This window comes from Hyaena hyaena, unplaced genomic scaffold (assembly GCF_003009895.1).
Source record: "Hyaena hyaena isolate Hyena2069 unplaced genomic scaffold, ASM300989v1 scaffold_43, whole genome shotgun sequence".
Taxonomy (NCBI): Eukaryota; Metazoa; Chordata; class Mammalia; order Carnivora; family Hyaenidae; genus Hyaena; species Hyaena hyaena.
The window spans coordinates 2181659-2201161 of NW_024080675.1; the positions used below are offsets into that span (position 1 = coordinate 2181659).

The window sequence follows — 19503 nt, forward strand, 5'->3', positions numbered from 1 at the left end:
AGCAGCAGCTGTTTGGGGATTGGTAGGACAGTGCCAGAGAACCCCTCATGTATATACCAGGCTGGGCTCCTTCACCCAGACCCCAAAGACTGCAGTGGGCACGGGGATTTCCCAGCATTCCCTGTCCTTGTACAGCCCATGTCTGTCATCACCTTATATTTGCCCACAGTTGTCATGTGCAACAAGCTCGGGACAAGGGAAGCTTGTGGGCCAGGGAGGGTAGGGCCTTGTGACTTTCTAAGGCTGAAAGCAGTGAGGTTCTCTGAGCGCCTCCTCGGGTCTCCTTTCCCAAGTGTAAGAGCTACAGCGAGGCCTTCAGGAGACAGAGACCCTCTGGGCTGTGGTCGGCAGCCTGCTCGCACAGGAGAGGCCTCAGATGAACCTCTGGCCCTGATCCATACCACTGGCCTCGATGCATGGGCCTCTTTGCTTCTTTTCCTTCTCGGCCTCTTCCCAAACATTCCTGGGGCATTCATTCCTCAGGGTGTGGGGCACCGGCAGGAAGGGTGATGAGCCCAGAGTTGCTTTATTAGCAAAGCAGACACACATACAACCTCAGAAAAATCGATTGTAGCAAGTCCTCTATTTATATTATGATTCTCACTGGGATTGATGGCCCTTAAGAAGTTTGTATTTTGTCCACTGCATGGGGTCATTATGAGCCATGCTTGGCCTTATTTTAAAATTAACCTCTCTTTCTCTTACTGAAGTCAGTAAGACTTCAAGAAAAACCACGAAGACGGCGGGGTTGCGGTCCTACTTGCTTCAGGAGCAGCAGGAGAATGACGTGGCAGGTCCTCAAGCTGTCTGTGTGAGGTGACGGATAGAGATGGCCATGGAACTGTGGGCCCAGAGAAGGTCCGCGCTCAGAGGGACGGTCATGGAGCCACCCGTGGGCCATCCAGGTCCCTATGCCACAATGCTTGGGGATGTTTCATGGCCTCCTAGTCACCTGGAGTCAGATTATTCACGTGTAAGGTTATTCATGTGCTCCTTTCAATGGCATCAGAGAAAGGAAAGAGGGCCCTCCCCGGCAGAGTGGAGCTAACTCAGGGGTTGTGCCCTGCCCTGAAAGTTGGGTTGGAAGTTCAGGTCCAAGAACTAGCTTGGAGAGAGTAGAATTAGGATCTGGACTATTGGTGACATCAGGGACCCCTCCAGGGTGCTTTCTGCACGTATCACACGGCAGCACCCTCACCCCTGGCGCTTGACGTGGCTTAGCTGCACTAACGTGGAACCTGTGTTAATCCCCTCAGTACCAAAGGGGACCTGCGGGCTGGGACTCACACTACCAAAGATAGCATTTTGGAAGGCCTCCTGTCTGGGCCCACCTAGCCTCCCCCACCCCACCCCCCGCCCCTTTGGTCCTGCTTGGTGGCCAGTGCAGGTCCCAGGGCTTGGCCCTCGGTTGTCTGTGCAGAATGGGGCTGTCCTCTGCTGGCTGCCAGCATTGGCACACATGGCCCCGGGGAACAGAGTCCAGGAGGTCAAGGGAAGGGCCCTTCCCCAGGGGTCCCGTACACTTACGCAGCTTCTCATGGGAGGCTTACCGGGGTGGCCGCTGGCTTCCTGAGCCGCAACAGGTTTAGATTTTAGCCTCAGACGGCAGCATACGAAGAGGAGGAAGTGCAACTTCCCAAGGCCAAGTCTTGACTGTTTGTGACTCCAGATAAAGCACTGAGACTTTCAGTCTCTTTGAGAAGCTGCCAACTAGCCCAGAAGCTATAGAATATCTGGAATCACATCTGCCCCCAGAATGTTCTAGTTTGCCATCCCCTAAAAATGTGCTCATTAGCCTGCTTCTCAAGTTTAGGACCCACTACTTGTAAGTCAGGGCCCTTGCCCTGGATGACTCTCATCCGGCTTCAGAAGCATGAGGCCAGCTGTGTGGGTGTGGTGACAGGCTCCTGTCCGACACCCTGCAGGCCATTGGAGAGGGGCCCTTCTCTCCCCCACCAGCTCTGCCTGAGGGGCCAGGTGTTTAAGAAATGACTCCCCATCTGGGTCTAAGGGGCAAAGAGGATGATTTGCCAAGCTTGGAAGCCAGACTGGTTTTGGGGGGAAAATAAAGCTTTGTGAATGTACTCCTGGACTGACTCCTAGGATGGGAACTGGGCTAATGACCAGAAAAGCCTGGGAATGTGCTCATCTCAGGGCCACAGGGCCCACATTTGTGCCCTGTACATGCTTTTGTCTTCTCCACTTAAGGATTTTAAGGACTTTTGCTTTGTTCCCTCTGAAAAAAAATTTTTTTTAATGAGCCAAACCTTCTCTCTCTCCACGTTTATGACATGCACTTGGCCGTGGACTGCTTCGTGCCAACTACCTATTCTTCCCTGGACGCTGCTCTGGCTTCCTAAGCAAGGACCACAAGCTTCAGATACTGACTGAACCTTCCACTATCTGGTGGCTGAAGAGAGGTTAGGGAAACACAGAATTACTAGGTGTTGGACTGAACATTTAGACTTTAAAAGTTATGTTGGAGTATTTACCTGGGTTTGTTTTTTTTTACCTTTTTGAGGGAAGGAGACATAATGTATCACACCATTGCCCAGTACTTGCCGGTTACTTGATCTCGTACTTAAACTCCTTACCTCGGATGTTATTCGTAGGGTGGCTGCCTCCACTTCCCAGAGTGTCAGGCTCTTTGGAGCCAGAGGTTTTGCCTCAGCACTTGGCTGCTTGTTGACCTTGTTCTCCCCCACCGATGGAGGAGTGGGAGTGAGGGATGAGTCTATGAAATAAGATGGTCAGCGAGACGGAGTGCTTGTTCTCGGTAGAGGATGGGACCCCGGCACGGAGTGCTGCTGTCCAGGGCACCTGCAAGGGCTCTTCCAGCGAGGAAGCCAGGGATCCCCCAGGAAGGAGAGGGAGGCAGCCCTCTGGTTGAGAAGCTCTGGTCTGGTGCACAGTTTTGATATCTGTACCTCCATCCATCCCATTTTCTCATGCTTAGACCTCCTGGCTTGGTTCTAAGACCATTCTTCATATTCTCAACCTCAGGGTCCATCTGTGTGCAGAAAGTTTGTAGTCAGTAGCAGGTAACCAGTGGGTTTAAAAAAAAAAAAAAATCTAATGCTACGACAGCATGGGCCCAAGGGTTTCAAAGCTGTTCCCGTTTCTTGTTATCCAATTCTTGGGCCTGTTTTACCCTCCACCCTCTAGACCCTGTGTGCTGTTGCTGGCTGAACATCAGGCCCTTTTCTGAAAGGAATCTTCTTTCAGAAGTGGAGCTAGCATGGCTCAGAGTAAAAACACACTCCACCGCCGTACCCAGCAAGCTTCCTCTCCGAATCCTTCGGTGGAAGGTGAAATAAGCCAGGTGTCAGGATTTTTGCTGGAGCCTTTGGAGGGGCTAAAATAATGCCTTAGGAGCAGTCAGTGTGGGGAAGAGCCTCATCTCCACTTGCTGCACACACGCTTTCTGGAAAACTGCAGGAGTCCTGGTGGAGACACACGTTGCTGATGTGCGTTTGAGGTGTAGACTGTACAATGTTTTGCAATAAAGATGTTTAGCCTTAAGACCCTTGACTGGAACTCCAGCTGTGATGGAGCTGCCGACACCCACCTCCTCCTTCCTCCTGTCATGTTGCTTTAAGAGGAACCCACTGAGGGCACGCTCAGACCCCGGGGTAGCCTCTCCTCTGTCACTAAATCCTTGTACTGCCTTCTCGCTCGCTTCAATACAAATACCTTCACCAGCTCTTCTGCCCTACAGCTGGGGGATTTCTCGGTCTCCTCAGCACCAACTGCATTTTCTGACCCAAGGTATTCGTGTTGAGAAGTGTCGGTTCCCATTTCCTCTGATACACAGCTCAAAAGAATCAATGTGAATGTGCAGCTTAAATCAGTTTCAAGTGAAACTTCATTCTCACACGAGCAAATCAGACTTCTTCTGGAACCTCTAGAAGCGGACTCGAAGCCCGGCACGTGCCGGGCTCGGTGGGTGCCCTCTCCGACCCACCATTAGACTTTTCTTAGAGCCACTGTCTCTTTATCTGTGACTTCAGAGTCGGTCAACAGATCCAGGAGTTGTTTAAAGAGAAGTTCATGGGTCTTGTATCAGGCTATGAACAATGAGAAAGATCTTAAGATGCACCCCGCCCCAATGAATGTATTCTCTTAAAATTCAGACATTGTATTTGTGCATCGGTTGGAGACTGCCCACATCTGACGTTTCGCCAATGCCATAAGGACACTTCTACTCCTGAGCAGTTCGTCAGTCTGGGGCTTCTCCTTATATTGACACTATTTCCATTGAGTCCCACCAAATTCTTCACTGGGTTTTTCTTTTTCCTTCACATCTCCCTCTTTGTCCGAATGAGCGTGAATAGAGAGAAGCGCGAATGAGCGGAGACTATTTTTATGGTCAGTGAGGATGCTGCCAGAAACTCCACTGTATGTGTGCAGCCTGGGAATGTGAAGAGGAACACGTAGGCCCCTCCATGGATGATATTCCTTCTCCAACATTTTTAAACAAGCACAAATGATATTTGTAAAAAAAAAAAAAAAAAAAAAAAATTTTATTTATTATGGTAATAAACTATTTTATACATGATACTTGCTTTTGCTTTTTCTTCTATAATTTTAAGGCACTGAATTGGGTGTTCTAAGATGCCAGAACAAGGATGGTACTTTCTCTTCCTTTTCAAGAGCCTGGGAGGCTCTAATTTGGATAGTGCCTCTAAGTGGTTTGGGAGAACTCAAAATTCTAGAGGCACCAGGGCTGTGTGTCTAAGTACAGCACAGCGAGAGAGTAGTCATGAGGTGCTTTGCCATATGATCTAGAAACAGAGCTGTATCTGCTGTACAAGTGTACAGAGATGCCTTCAAAACTTGGAATCACTGGAAAGCTGTGGTACGACACATTGATTTAATGCTTATCTGAAGGTGGCTTCCCAAGAAGAAGTAAACTTTTAAAATATATTGTAAATATATTTTACAATATATTTAAAATATATTGTAAAAAACATAATCTTTTTGGAATGCTTCCATATCAACAGTGGGAATTATGATCTGTGCTTTAATTCATTGATGGTCTCAGAAGCTAGTAAGGTGGCGGACTGCTTGCCCCTAAACCGACTAGTCCTCTCTACCAGCACTCAGTTCCATTATGGATTTAATAGGTGTTACTTCCTGCTCATGGCAAGATTCTTCACAATACTGTCAACCTGAGTTCTTATTTAGTACCACTGGATTACATTCCAAAAAGGGCACTTTTCTTTTTGTAGACACCAGAATTTAATTCAGGATGAGGAATCTGTGATCTGCAAGCCATATTCAGGCCTCTGCTTGATCTCATAGGGCCACAGTGAATACAGTATTTTTAAGGACGTCCTCCCTACAACCTATTATTTCATTACATTGCAGAAGAGCATAATAAACATTAAAGGTGATAGATTTAAAATTCCGATTTGATATTCATTCAAAAAGCTGACCTAAAAAAAAAAGAAGTCTCACCTAATAAAGCACTGAACATTATGCTCTTTATATATCCTCAATTGTGAAAATAATCTTTTTGTGAATATGATTTTAATAATTTTTGACACAAAAGGGCTAGTAATACAGAGCTAAGTAATAGATACTACATTCTGGGTGCCCCAGGAGTTTCAACTATTTTAAAAGGGGGATTTTTTTGGTTTTATTTTAAAGTTTACTCACTTATTTTTGAGAGGGCACGAGAGAGAGAGAGAGAGAGAGAGAGAGAGAGAGAATATCCCAAGCAGGTTCCACACTGTCAGCCCAGAGCCTGATACACTGTGAGATCATGACCTGAGCCAAAGTCAAGATGCTTAACCAACTGAGCCACCCAAGCACCCTGTTGGTTTGTTTTAAAATAAAACAGGGCACCTGGGTGGCTTAGTAAGTTAAGCGTCCAACTTCAGCTTAGGTCATGATCTTATGGTTTGTGAGTTCAAGCCCCACATCAGGCTCCACTCTGGCAGTGCAGAACCTCCTTGGGATTCTCTCTCTCTCTGCCCCTCCCCCACTTTCACTCTATCTGTCAAAATATTAAATAAACATAAAATAAAATAAAATGACTTCCCTGAGGAGGGCCTCAGCTTTCTCAATGCCCAGTGAGAAAGGCCAGCACCATCAAGATAGTTTGGCTTCTCAAAAGTTGGTCCTATTGTGTGGATATGTTCTGGTACATTTGTTAGAAAGCAAACTCATTATGCTTAATTTCTTATACTTAGTCAACAATTATATTATTATTTTAAATAAGCAAGTGAGCAGTCTCCATTTTTTTTTTTAAGGGGAACACCTGTCCCACTAAATTACTATCCTCCCAATATATACACATCATTATATAATTGAATAGATGATATATTTTCTTTCCATGCTTGCAGTCTTTAAATAGAACAAAAGGTTTTCTCCTGTCACTTCCAACAAATTAATCTGAAGGAATAATAAAATACCTTTAAGTCTTCCTGCACAGCCCCAAATTAGTCAAAATGGCCACGAGTTGGCTGCCCTTCAGACGTCTTGCTTGCCTCCTTGGGGATCATCTTGGCAATCCTGCTTGGAGCACTCTGGCTTGCCCAGAGCTAGGTTGAGGTCATAGGATCCTGGGGCTAGAAGTTACCTTGAGACCTTGTCTAGTTGCTTTCCAGCCCCATGCCTGAAGTTGCCCAGGGCTGATGACTCTGGAAAGTGACATGTCACATGCTCCTCAGCCGGAACTACTCTGTCTTCTCAGAGATACTTCAAGAGTCTCATTTAAAGCAACTCCAAGATTTTACTTCACATGCATGAAGAGAGACATATTTTTGTTTTCATACTACAGTTGGAGAACAGCAAGAGGTTAAAGAAAACAATGGTTCTAAAAAATACACATGTTGGTTAATCGGGCTGCCAATAATTTACTAATTCTTGAGAACCACTCTAAATCATGTGATAGCTTAAAAGAAATTCAGGCTTATTACCTTCAAATATATTCACTGATTCTTCCAATACAGTTGAATGAATAAGCTTATTTGTTTTTACATAAATGATCTCTGAAGAGTTCAAAATTCTTTGTATTGTTTATACACGTACGTATGTTAGACATTTGCCTACAATCATCTTCATATTCCTGTATTTCCTTAGCCAGCCCTTTCCTTCAAATGTGAACTTCAGCCAAACTCCCTGTGACTGACCACAGTTCCTAAACTAGTATTGGTCCATGATGTACTATAATCATTTGAGTGCTCACTCTTCCCAGCCCCAGCACCTTGGAATCACCTACCTGGACCTCCCTCTCATTTACCAAGTCAGTTGCTGAGGCCACTGCTACCAGCCTGCCTGCCCCTCTGGGTCTGTTCCTTGCAGAGGCCAACACAGGGTGTACCCACTCCACGCCATCCGCTCCACATCTGCTCTTCCAGGCAGAATGGCTAGGAAGAAAGGATGTCAGCAAGATGGCCAGTCCTGCAGTCTAGGAGAATCTCATTGAGTTAAAACCACAGCTAGGACAGAAGGACCACAGTAGATAACAAATATGAGATATGTGGCCAGACCAGGTCCAAGAGAACCTTTCATTCAATAACAATTTAATTCACGTGTTTGAGATATATATTAAGTTTACCCATAATGAGGTACACAATGGATTGAAACCTCAAAGCTTCTTTACCACTCAGCATCTGCTCTCTCAAAACCACCACCACCACCACCCTCTGAAGCCAGACATATTCAGAATTATCTACTACTTGGGTCAGTGGTCTGTCATGTGCTTTCCAAAAGAGTGAACAGTTAAGAGTTATGCGTGTTTAGAATTTAAGCATTTTCCTCAAAAAAAATTCAAAATGATTCTACAACTACGTAAATTATCAATGTGATAGAAAAGGCTCCATTTTATTTGAAACAAAACAAAACAATGTGAACTACTGAGTGTCAACCACTGCGCAGGAAGATGACTGCTGGAGCTGACTTGCACGGAGAGTAGAAAAGATGACGGTAACCATCCTTACTCTCTGTCACTTGCCTGACAGCACTAGTCTGTGGACATGCTATCCCCTGGTTTCTTAATTCTGCTTCTATACTGGGAAATGAAGATTAACCGTCTGCTAGAGGAACTGCCATATTTATCCTTCTCTGTAAATCTAGGGCACAATCACCTGGACAGTGTTCAAATAACAGGTCTCCTTAGGTACTGACCCCTTGGAAACCACAGGACATGTTGTATGTTCCTTGATTGGGCAATTAGAAACAGGGCTGTGGTGGTGTTCCCTCCCTGCTGAGGAGCTGAAGTGTGAAACTCGCCCCCAGTGCTGGTTTGAGAGACCACACCACAGGACATGGGGAAGAGGTCACTCACATGTTACCAAAATGCTTCAGAAGTACACTCAGTGGAGAACAGGCCTTACCACTATCAGGATTTCTGTGCTCTAATCGAGAAATGTCTATTGCATTTAATTCTTGGTAAAGTAGAAAGAACCCAAAGGGCCACCGGGACTGGGTTCTAGAGCACAACGTCAGCATGTACAGCTGAGCGAGATACTCCTGCTCTGGACCCTTGCTTACTCAGCAGGAATATGACAAGGGGAGAGGAGCTCTGGGTCCCCAAAGTTAGAAGCCTCTCTGGTTGTCAATTTTCTATGACAGCTCCAGCTTCCAGTCTTGGAGTGAGGTAACTTCAACAAAAGATGAACAGATCAAACAAGCACTGGTCCCTCGGAGGTGATCTTGGTGTGCAAGGTCAGGGTGAAGCACCATTTGCCTCGGAGGCCAGCAGTAAGGGCTGGCGTGGGCCGGTCAGCTTTAGTCCACGGAGTATGTCCGGGACCAGGCAATGCCCACATGGGAGTAGCAGTACAGGAATCCCAGGACAGAGAGCGTCACGTACGGCCAGCCTGCAGGAGGAAGACAGAGATGGAAGAGCAGTTAGAAATGCCTGGGGTGGAACCTCCCACAGGTGCAAACTGTCCCCCTTTGGGGGACAACCCAGGAAACAACATGGGCCTCAGTTGACACATTCAGACACACACCTCCAAGAAAGTATGCTCTAACTGGAATGCCAACAAGTTGAACCCTACATTCCCACTGGGGTCAGCATAAAATGAAGAGTGCACAATCTCAAATGGAAATTATATTTAGAAATAGGACAAGCTTTTAAAGAATACATATTTAGAAAACTAAAATAGTTAATAATCAAAAAAAGAAGAAAAGTCCACAAGACCCACAGTAAATCTCAAAATATAGATTGGCCGTTATATTGAACTGAATGCCATCTGTAAGCACACAGAAGGGAGAGCCTAAATTAAACATTTGCTTTCAAAACTCAAAGCTTTTAGTGGTTCCTTCTATAAGTACTTGTCTTAGAATATCTGATGTTCTTTTCTTTCCTCTTCTCCTCCTCCTTCCCTCCTCCTTTTCAATTAACCACCCTTTCTGCTGAGTACTTCTTACTTAATTATCTCCATGCCTTCTACATGTTTAACTTACTCAAATATTCCTTGGGAACTCTGGAGATCCAGAGGTGCTGTGGAAGGTACGAGATGCCAAAACAGGTGACCCCACTCCAGCTCAGGAAAGAGATCCACACACTACTGGGATTTACGAGCCATATACTGTGTGCTAGGTAATGATGTATACAGAGCACATTTCAACTGGGCTGTGTGGGGTAAGCAAGAGTTTGACAGATGGAAAGGGACAGAGATAAGCTGCCAGAGAGACTACCAGCAGTGTATCACAGGCCACCCCAGGAACAGGGATCACAGGACTGTGGTTCCTGCACAGGGAGGGGGAGGCAGGGTAAGGACAGAAGTAAAGAGGCTGCAGGGGGGAGTCCCGGATGGTCCTGCTACTCTGCACGGACTCCTACCATGTCAAAAGTCGGCTATTAAGTTCAATTAGTACAGCATAGTGGTTAAATGTGCAGACTATGAAATGAAATTAGACATCAGTTCTAATCTTGGCTCTGCTACTTGCCACCTATGTGACCTTGAGCAACCTAATAAATCTCAAATGTAAAACTAAAAGGATAGAGCAACTTTATTAAGAGTCTTTAGAAGATGCCATGGACTGTGTCCCCCACCCCCACCCCTCCAATTCATATGTTGAAGCCATAACCCCCAGTGTGTATTTGGAGGTGGGGCTTTGGGGAGGTAACTGGGTTGAGGTCAGATCATGAGGGTGGGGCCATCATGATGGGATTAGTGCCCTGATAAGAAGAGACACTCTCTGCACAGTGAGAAGGTAGCCAACTAGAAGTCAAGAAGATGATCTTCTCCAGGAACCAAATCAGCTGGCACCTTGATCTTGGACTTCTCCAGTCTCTGGAACTATGAGAAATAAAGCCTCTTGTTTAAGCTACCCAGTCCCTGGATTTTGTTATGGTGGCCCAAGTTGACTAACACATAAGGAAGAAATGTGTGAAATGATGTAAAGGCCTGCATGGTGCACTATGGTGGGCACTAAGGAGAGGAAGCAGTAATGCTGGAGAGAGGGCACAGAAGTCTTTCTCCACCAAGAGTAGAGTGACAACAGGGAAGTCTAGCCCTTGTCCTCCTCTGAACTCGTTTTCAACCTGCTTCTTAGACTAGCTTGGCACAAGAATTCTCCTAGGCCCTCAAGGAAAGAAAAGTGAGGGGAGCAGAGGATTCGTAAGAGCCTGGCTCTACGACCAGCACTACAGCACCACCTCCTGTCTGCTACTCAGCCAGTGAGTGTGTTTGTTTCCTGTGGCTGCTGGAACATGTGACCACAAACTTGGCTTCAAACAACAGAAACTCATTCTCTAATACTTCTAGATGCTGAAAGTCTGAAATCAAGATGTTGTAGGCCACCTCTCTCTAAAGGTTCTAAGGGACACTGCTCCCTTACCTCTTCCAGCTTCCAGTGACCCCAGACATTCCTCGGCTTTTGGCAACATACCTTCAATCTCTGTCTCTGTCTTCATATGTCCTTCTCCCCTATGTACCTCTGTGTCCTCTCTTCTTATAAGGAAGCCAGTCATTGGGTTTCGGGCCCACTCTAAATCCAGGAGGATTTCTTCTCAAGACACTCAACTAGTTATGTCAGCAAAACACCTATTTCCAAATGAAGTCACATTCTGAGGGTCCAGATGGACATGAATTTGGGGGGCACTATTCAGCCCAGTAGAGCCAGGTATGTTTTCAAACTTCAAAATAGACCCATCCTGCCATGAGGCCCTCTGATCTCCCACCTCTGTGGCCCAGACACAGATGCCAGGGGTCCTGTCGACATCTGCTCCTCAGTGGGCTTGGGGAGCAGAAATGAGGGAGGGAGCCTCAGGCCCAGGAAGCAGCCCCAGACTTCAGCTGTGTTTAGGGTGACACACTGGCAGGTGTTTGGTAAACACAGAACCCAGAGGCTGGTTATGGAGGTGGGAGAATGGGGATGTTTTACTTACACAAAGCTGAGCTTAGGACACTGGACAGCTGTGCTTGGCCCCATGGCTGTGAAGGCTCATCCCTGTGAAACCTTCTGGCCAGCACACAGAATCATAAGGAAGACCAGCCCGAACACTGCCCAGAAGTGAGGTATACACGTGTTCAGTATGGACCACAGCCGAGCCTTGAAAATCCCCTCTAGCATTAACTGTATACCATTTGCAGAGGCAAACAGATGGCAGTTAGGAGACTTGTAATCCTGACTCTACTACACAGACCCTAGGAGGGTTTCCGTTTCTCCATCTACACAATGAGAAGTCAAAAATAAACAGAAGCACATGAAATAAAATAAGATCACAGATTTAATAGTGCTTTTAAAAAGTGTTTCTATGGAGCCTACTTGGGATTCTCTCTCTCCCCCTCGTCTGCCTGCACTCTCTCTCTCAAAATAAATACACATTAAAAAAATAAAACATAAAAAAAAATAAGTGTTTCTAGGGGCACCTAGGTGGCTCGGTTAAATATCAGACTGCTGATTTTAGCTCACGTCATGTTTCACAGTTTGTGGGATCAAGCCCCACATCAGGATCTGTGCTGACAGCGTGGAGCCTGCTTGGGATTCTCTCTCTCCCTCTCTCTTTGCTCCTCCCCTGATCACACATGCTCGCTCATGTGCTCTCTCTCAAAATAATAAACATTAAAAAAAAATAAAAAGAATTTCAAAAATGCAGAGAATTACTATAGGACCCCCTGAGAAGTCTGAGAAGTAAAGTGTATGAAGCTGTTATGCACACATAGCTTGCTGGCCTTTTAACATGAGTGTTCCTACAGATAGTAGCCCCAGTGTACACTGGATGGCGGCCAAGGACCTCTTACCTTTTCCTGATCTCAGGAATAAGATATGTGACGGTAAGGAGAAGACAGATTCCACAAGTCACCCTTCCACAGTATTCAGCCAGCATTTCATGAGCATCTGGTGCATTCCTGGCCCTCTCCTAGACATCAGACATCAACGTCACGCTCTGCACGGTGCCTATAGGCACAGGGTCTTTGACTGTGGCAGCTGCTAAGCCAGTACTGATGTGATCCAAGTGTTGGGGGCTGCTTGGGGCAGAGCCTCCTCTTTATCAGCGCTCAGATGATCACAGAATAAGAAACTGGGATGGGCTGGCATTATGGCAATGTTCAAAGGTTGCTATGATGCAGTTATCCAGGCTTGTCATCCATTAACAAAAAAGATGGCGTCTACAAGGGTTCTGTTCTGCCAAATGAACACAGATCTCATCCTGCAGCCCTCACTCTCCCTGGCCTTTCCCCACTCTGTGTTCTCCTTCCAGGCTCTCCCTTCTCACCAGGATTACCAAGCCAAAGTGTCTGGTCAACTCCTTTATCCCCACATCCCCAACCCTGTGCATGTATACAAAGACTTACAGACATACATACACGCACACAGACACACACACAAGCACACACACACACTATTAATGTGGCTCATAAAGCCTGATGGGAAGTATGATATTGGTCAAAGGAAAAGATCCTTTTTTAAACATAATTTTAAATGTTTTATTTATTTTTGAGAGCAAGAGAAATGGGGCACAAGTGGGGACGGGGGGGGGGGGGGGGGGGGGGTTGCAGAGAGAGAGGGAGACACAGAATCTGAAACAGACTCCAGGCTCTGAGTTGTCAGCAAAGAGCCTGATGTGAGGCTCAAATTCACAGTCCGTAAGATCATGACCTGAGCTGAAGTCGGACACTTAACCAACTGAGCCACTCAGGCACCTCGGGAAAGGATCCTTCTTAAGACAGCACTTTAAGGCCAAAGCCCCCTGAACAATCAGCATATTTATGGCTAAGCTTCCAGAATCAATGATGTGTCCCAGTGGGTTTTTGATATTTGGACTTGTTAAGATCTGAACAGCTGAATAGTTCTAACAGATGACTACTAGGCAGCACTGGAGATATTACAAACAGGATGCCAACAAGTCAGGTAACAGTTGCAAAAGATTGGGTAATACAGTTAAATAGGGCAGATTACTTGACAGATCATGCATATAAGTAGGATATATAGCAAAACAGATTCAATGAAGAAGATCAATGTAGGTGGTATAATAGAGTTAATAGGATGTAGGTGGTTGCATCATGATATTGTTAATAGGACATTGGTGAGTTGTAGAAGAACTACAGCTAATGAGAATAAGTAGGATACAGGGAAATGTCTATAGCTAAAAGGAAGCAAGCAGTGTAATTTTACTTGAGGTTATTATGGCTGAGCAATTTTCTGAGCAATTACATCAGTCTGAAAAGACTGGAAGGGCCGAAGCTCAGAATAGTGAAGGAAAAGACCATCATCATGTAGGGCTGTGAGAAGTCAAAGAATATATCAATTTGGTTTTCTGGAAAGTGGTGGGATAATCAGAACAAGAAGCAAGTCTAATGAACACCTTTGTTTAAAAGGTAACGTTGTAAAATGATTGCAGCCACTGTGGAAAACAGCAGGGAAGTTCCTCAAAAATTAAACACAGAATTATCACATACATACCCAAAGAATTCAAAGAACTGGAAGAGATATTTGTGTACTTGTGTTCCCAGGAGCATTACGACAACAACCAAAAGGTGGAAACACCCAAGGGTCCCCTCGCAGATGAATAAACAAAATGTTGCCCATACATATAACGGAAGGTTGGCCTTCACAAGGAAACCCTGTCATAGGCTACAATATGGGTGAACCCTGAATAATATACTAAATGAAATAAGCTAGATGCAAAAGGACAAATACTATATGCGAGGTATCTAGAGTATTCAGATTCCTAGAGACCAAAAGTAGAATGGCAGCTGCCAGGAGCTGGGGGACTTATTGGAGTTATTGTTTTATGGTGCTATAGTTTCAGTTGTGCAAGATTTAAAAAGTTCTAGAGATGGACAGTGGTGATGTGTGCACAGCAGCGTGAATGTGCTTGATACCAGTGAACCCCACACTTAAAAATGGCTAAAATGCTAAACCGTTATATATAATTCACCACAATAAAAAATTTCTTGTGAAAGAAGCCACTGACAAAATAATACATACAGTATTATGGAATAATATGGAAAAATGAAAACTGATTTAGAGGAACAAAAAGCTCGTTAGTGGTTGTCGGGGGCCAGGGCAGAAGGAGGAACAGATTACAAATGGGGCAGTAGGACTCTTTGGGGATGATGAAAATGTTCTGCATCTTGATTATGGGAATGTTTTCAAGGGTATATATAACTGAAAAATACCTTAAATGGATATATTTTGCTGTGCATAGATTATTTCTCAATTTCAAAGTGGTAAAAAAAAATTCAGAACTTTTAAAAAAACAACTTAAGGTAACGCTGGAACATGAGCGAATCACAGACTTGCGGTATTCTGCTGTTGCTTGTATATGCCCTAAGGTATTCAAACAAAAGATGCAGATGCAAGAAGATACAATTCACTTTTGAAATGATGATGGTCTTCAGCGCTTCATCTCCTTAGGGGCAGGACAAGCCGTGTGGAGGACTGAGCAGCGGGCTCCACTAATCATGCTTTCTTCCACCGGGCCCTCTGAGTGGGAGGAGAACGCTAAGAGCTTTTTCTTAACTATGCAGACACACTCAGCAGCTGAATCAGCACAAATCCCTATCCCAGGGAAGAAATCAATCCTTCCTAATGGGAGAGGAGTTAATTGAGTTGCTGAATTGTGTATGAGCTATCAATTACCCCATCAAAGGCTCACTCAGCTGTCAGTTTGGGCAACACTCCTAAGCCTGTGACCACCATCTAGGCTCTAACAGGGCTTTTTCAAAGGCCACATCCTACTGCTAACCATTTTTAGAAGAAAATGACTTGGTGACCAGCATATGAACAAACTTTGCATGGGAGCCTTTTTCCTGCCCTTCCTCCCAGTCAGCCAGCACCATACTCTCTGTTGTTGTGTGAGTAGTTTATAAAGAATATGCAATCTACTACACAGTTTACAAAGAATACAGTCTTAGTGAATCCATACAACACTCCAAGATAGAAATCATTAACCCATACCAATATTCCTGCTTGAAGCCACACTGCCTCACCCAGAGTCCACATCACAAGCCTATCCATCTTATTTAGAGGAATGTCTGAAGGATTTCAGCCTGTCCTTTAATTTTTATCTATAATTATCTGTCATTTACCATTAGCAATGGCCTAGCTTCCTCCTCCTATCCACCCAGGCAAGTTCTCTAGCCAGAGGCTCTGATGCCCTGTTGCCCATGGACTTTCTTGTTCATCCACCTCTCAGTTGTCACCTTGCTGGGTCACAGTTCTCCTTGGGGTTAATGAACACTCTCAGCTCGGCACTTGGATCCCTCTGGTCCCATGGAGCAGAACTGTCACTCAGTGACTCAAAACCATTCTGAGAGAGAGGAGGTTCTCATTATTCCAGAGAGCCTTTGGGCTACAAAGGAAACAAGTCTCACCTCCCCAAACTCCTCTTGGTTGAAACGTATGCCTGCAAATGTGAAGGACGTGTTATGATTATTAAATGCCACCAACAGACCCAACCATATCCCTGGGGGTGCACGTGCATGTCAGAGCCCGCACTGCCATCCTGGTGAAGACAGATAGGAGGCTGATGAATTTCAACCTCCACAGACAGCCTTCGTGAAGGAGTAGGCTCAAAGAAGAATATCCAATGGGGAAATGGAATTAAGAGGTGATTCCAGGAAACACTGCAGAAAAGAAAAGTCATAGGACTCAGTGACTAATGGATTTGGGGGCCAAAGAATAGATTCTCTCATTGACCCTGAGCACTGCCTCACATGGTACCCTCGGGACAGACATTGAGCTAGTACACCTCAGGGACTCTACCTAGCATTACCAGGCTGAAGATTCACTACCCTACTAGTTAGTAAATGCCACAGTCCCAGCCGTTCCCTCATGACCATTCTCTGATAACACAACAATAGAAGTAAACTCCTGGGACTTGCTCCAGCCACATGGGGTCAGTCTCTTCAGATTGATGGGTCCGTGCCCATGCCTTAAATTTGTGAGAGATTTTGAACACCAGCTCCCCACCCTATATGTATATTGTGCTTTGGTGACATCAACTCCAAGGCCAGCAGAGGTAGGGTGTCAGTCCCCTTAGAGAACTAGCTCAGGCAGCAGACTCTGGTCTGAGGGTGCCGGCTCGGGGCCTGAGAAGGACCAGTGCCCCTGCACCCTGGTGCACTGTGCACCACCCTGCCGGCTTCACTGCTGCCATTTCATTCATTATTCACAATAACTTCGTGCGCTGTTGCCTTTGTTAAAAGAGCTAGCTCCTGACAGCACTTTATTTTTAACAATATTCAAGCCTGATGGGGGTAAATGATAAGGTGCCTGGGTAGCTTTATTTAAATCTTATTTACTCCAGTAGTCCCAGCCCGGAGGTCATGTGGGGCCATTCGTCAAACAGTCCTGAGCCTGCAGACCTTCCTTCACAGCTAAATTTAGAGCTGAAACCTTAATAAAGCTATAGGGCAGGAACCTTTTCCCATCAGAGGACTACTTTATCGAAGGATATACAGCAAGCACAAAGCTGCCCAGGCTTCGAAGCCTGTGAATTGCCGGGTCCGTTTGCAAACCCATGCGGAGAGGGGTGGAAGGGCTGAAGAACAGGCTTATGCCACATGAGGGCTAAATAATAAGTTCTTACCTCCACATACTTTACAAACCTGGGTCTCAAACCCAGGTTTTGAGGTCTTAGAGTTTTTCTAAAACATGCTCAGCTGCCTCTTTCACATCCTTTCATGAGAAAGGAAAGAGTGGACGGTTCTAATCTGTTCATGGAACTAAAGCACGCAATCCTAGGGCACTGGTTTTCTAACATGAGCCCGTGTAAGCACCTGGAGGACACGTGAAAAGAGGAAACAGGGCTCTGATCCAGGGGGCCTGGGGCGGGCCTGAGATTTGCATTTCTAATACATTCCCAGCTCAGGTGGATGCTGCTGGCCCAAGAACCACACTCTGGAAGCCACTAATTTCCATAGAAAATTGCGAGAAAAACTTTCTACTGACAGAGTTGTTCATGAATTGATTGGGCTCCTTCACAGAGCAGAGGACACAGTTATGGAGTTTATATGTTATCAGGTACCTGGCTGGGCACACTCCACATTGTCACAGCCTCCTTACCAGACAAGTTTTATTAGCCCTCCTTTATAGAAAAAGGAAACTAAAGCTCAGAGAAGTAGAGGAACTTTCCCAAGGTGTAACAACTAATTGGTCATCAGGCCAAACTGGGACAGAGAGTCCACTTGGCTATCTAAGCTCCCAAAGCAGTAACTTGGGCCATGTGACAGAAAAGGCCCACACAGGGTACCTGCTTCCTGGCCCAGTCCCTCTCCTTAAATCCTCTGCTCATGGTACCCAAGGTAGGAGCAGGGAGGGGGAAGCAGCAGGGTTCTATTTTCTGGCATCATCCACCACTAAATCACTAGGTCACACATCTTCAGAAGCCTCGAACTCTCCATTTTTGTGAAGGGGGATGAAGGAAGCAGTGATGAGCACGTTCATCCTTTGTCTTGCTGAGAGCCTCACTTGGGCTGTATCCATTACAGAGCATGTCCCAGAGGCGTCTTGGGGACTCAGTAGGTTAAGCTTCCAGCTCTTGATTTTGGCTCAGGTCATCAGCTCACGGTTTGTGGGTTCAAGACCCGCATCGGGCTCTGCGCTGATAGCATGTAGCCTGATTGGGATTCTCTCTCTCTCTGCCCCTTCCCTGCTCACACACTCTTGTTCTCTCTCAGAAATACATAAGTTTAAAAAATAAAAATAAAGAGCATGTTCCCAATACCTAAGTGCCCTGTTATTAAAATTGTCAGAGCCACAGTTATTTGGCCTCTGTCATGGGCTGAGCCTCCATGAAGTATCTAGCAGGGAGACACAGAGGAAGGGATGGCTCCAAACCCCCTCCGGAAGCTTCCTGAGCAAGAGCTGTTTGCTGGGCGCTGTCTGCACGTTTTACCCAACACACACAGCGGTCATTAATAAATCACGTTGTTCATGGTCAATTTCACATCCTGATACAGCCAACCTAGGCTGCATTTTTCATCCTTTCCTACCTCCCGGTACAAGCCTCGTGGGCAGAAGCTTACTGAAGTACTCACTTCCATAAAGTAAAATCATTTCATGTGAAACTGAGGAAGTGGAGGAACAAGCCAAAGCCACTTTTTCTTACTCTGACAGCATTAAGTAGATGGCAGTGCTGAGAAAACATGTATTTTCCCTCTCCGGGCCAAATGGGTGGGGTCTTGCTTCCCAGAAAACGGTCCTTGCAATTGATGCCACCGTTCCAACTCCGGCCACTGGGGCCAGAGGCTGCACAATCGGAACACATTTCCCAGCAGTTTCTCTTCCTTAACCTGTGTTTTTAATACAGTCTAATTAAGGCTGTTGCTCATTGTTAATTCATGACCACGCTATGTAACACGGCGGGTATGGCTTAGCAAAAGAGCTCATGAAAGGCACTTCCCTCAAACAAAGGGATGTGCACAGGGCGGGTCAGGCTCCCCGTCACACAGCCTGGACAACTGCTCACCCCTACTGGTATTTACAAGGCACCTACTGTGTACCCGGCATTGAGACAGGCCACCTTGCTCCTTGCTGCAAGAGCAGTGTGTGCCTTCATCTGCGGTCTATGAGCAGGTGCCCCTCAAGGCTGAGAGTGCACTCTGGGGTCCTGAACACTCCACCTGCCCCTCCAAGCTCGATTCCTCAGTTCTATCATCCAAATGTGCAAATACGGAGACCCAGGGAAAACAGCAGAGACAAGATTCTCAAACAACCGTGGAGGCTGGGAGCATGGGCTGCCACTAGTAAGTTGAAATTGCACTATGGTAAAACAGCTGAGCCTCACGGCTTTTGTTTCCTAATCCAACTATGCAAATATGGGACAGAGGTGGCCTCGGAGCACGTCACGGGAGCAGGGGTTGACACACCTGGCAACGTTTACACGGGAACACGAAGAGTGTGGAGAAGATAGCTGCCTGCGCATATACAAAAGTCTGTCCCTAGAAGCATCTAAGGAGGTGTCTGCGCACCTCAGAGGGTAGGGCTTTGTGGAGGGGAAGACGGGGGTGGGGTGGGGCAGAGGCACACTTTGGCAGTGGGAGCCCCCAACCCAGCGAGGCTCAGGAGACAGAGGGCTTCTTCCTG

General features: G+C 46.1%; 1 protein-coding gene across 3 annotated transcripts in view; it reads right to left on the bottom strand.

Moving 5' to 3' along the window:
• Window positions 1–7503: 7503 nt before the first annotated feature.
• Window positions 7504–19503, bottom strand: part of HHAT (hedgehog acyltransferase) — a 315476-nt gene continuing 303476 nt past the window's right edge. For all 3 annotated transcript variants that reach the window (XM_039230138.1, XM_039230136.1, XM_039230137.1), the window contains one exon: window positions 7504–8831. In XM_039230138.1, coding sequence (XP_039086069.1) covers window positions 8740–8831 — 92 coding nt within the window. In that variant the 3' untranslated portion in view covers window positions 7504–8739. The remainder of the gene's footprint in view (window positions 8832–19503) is intronic.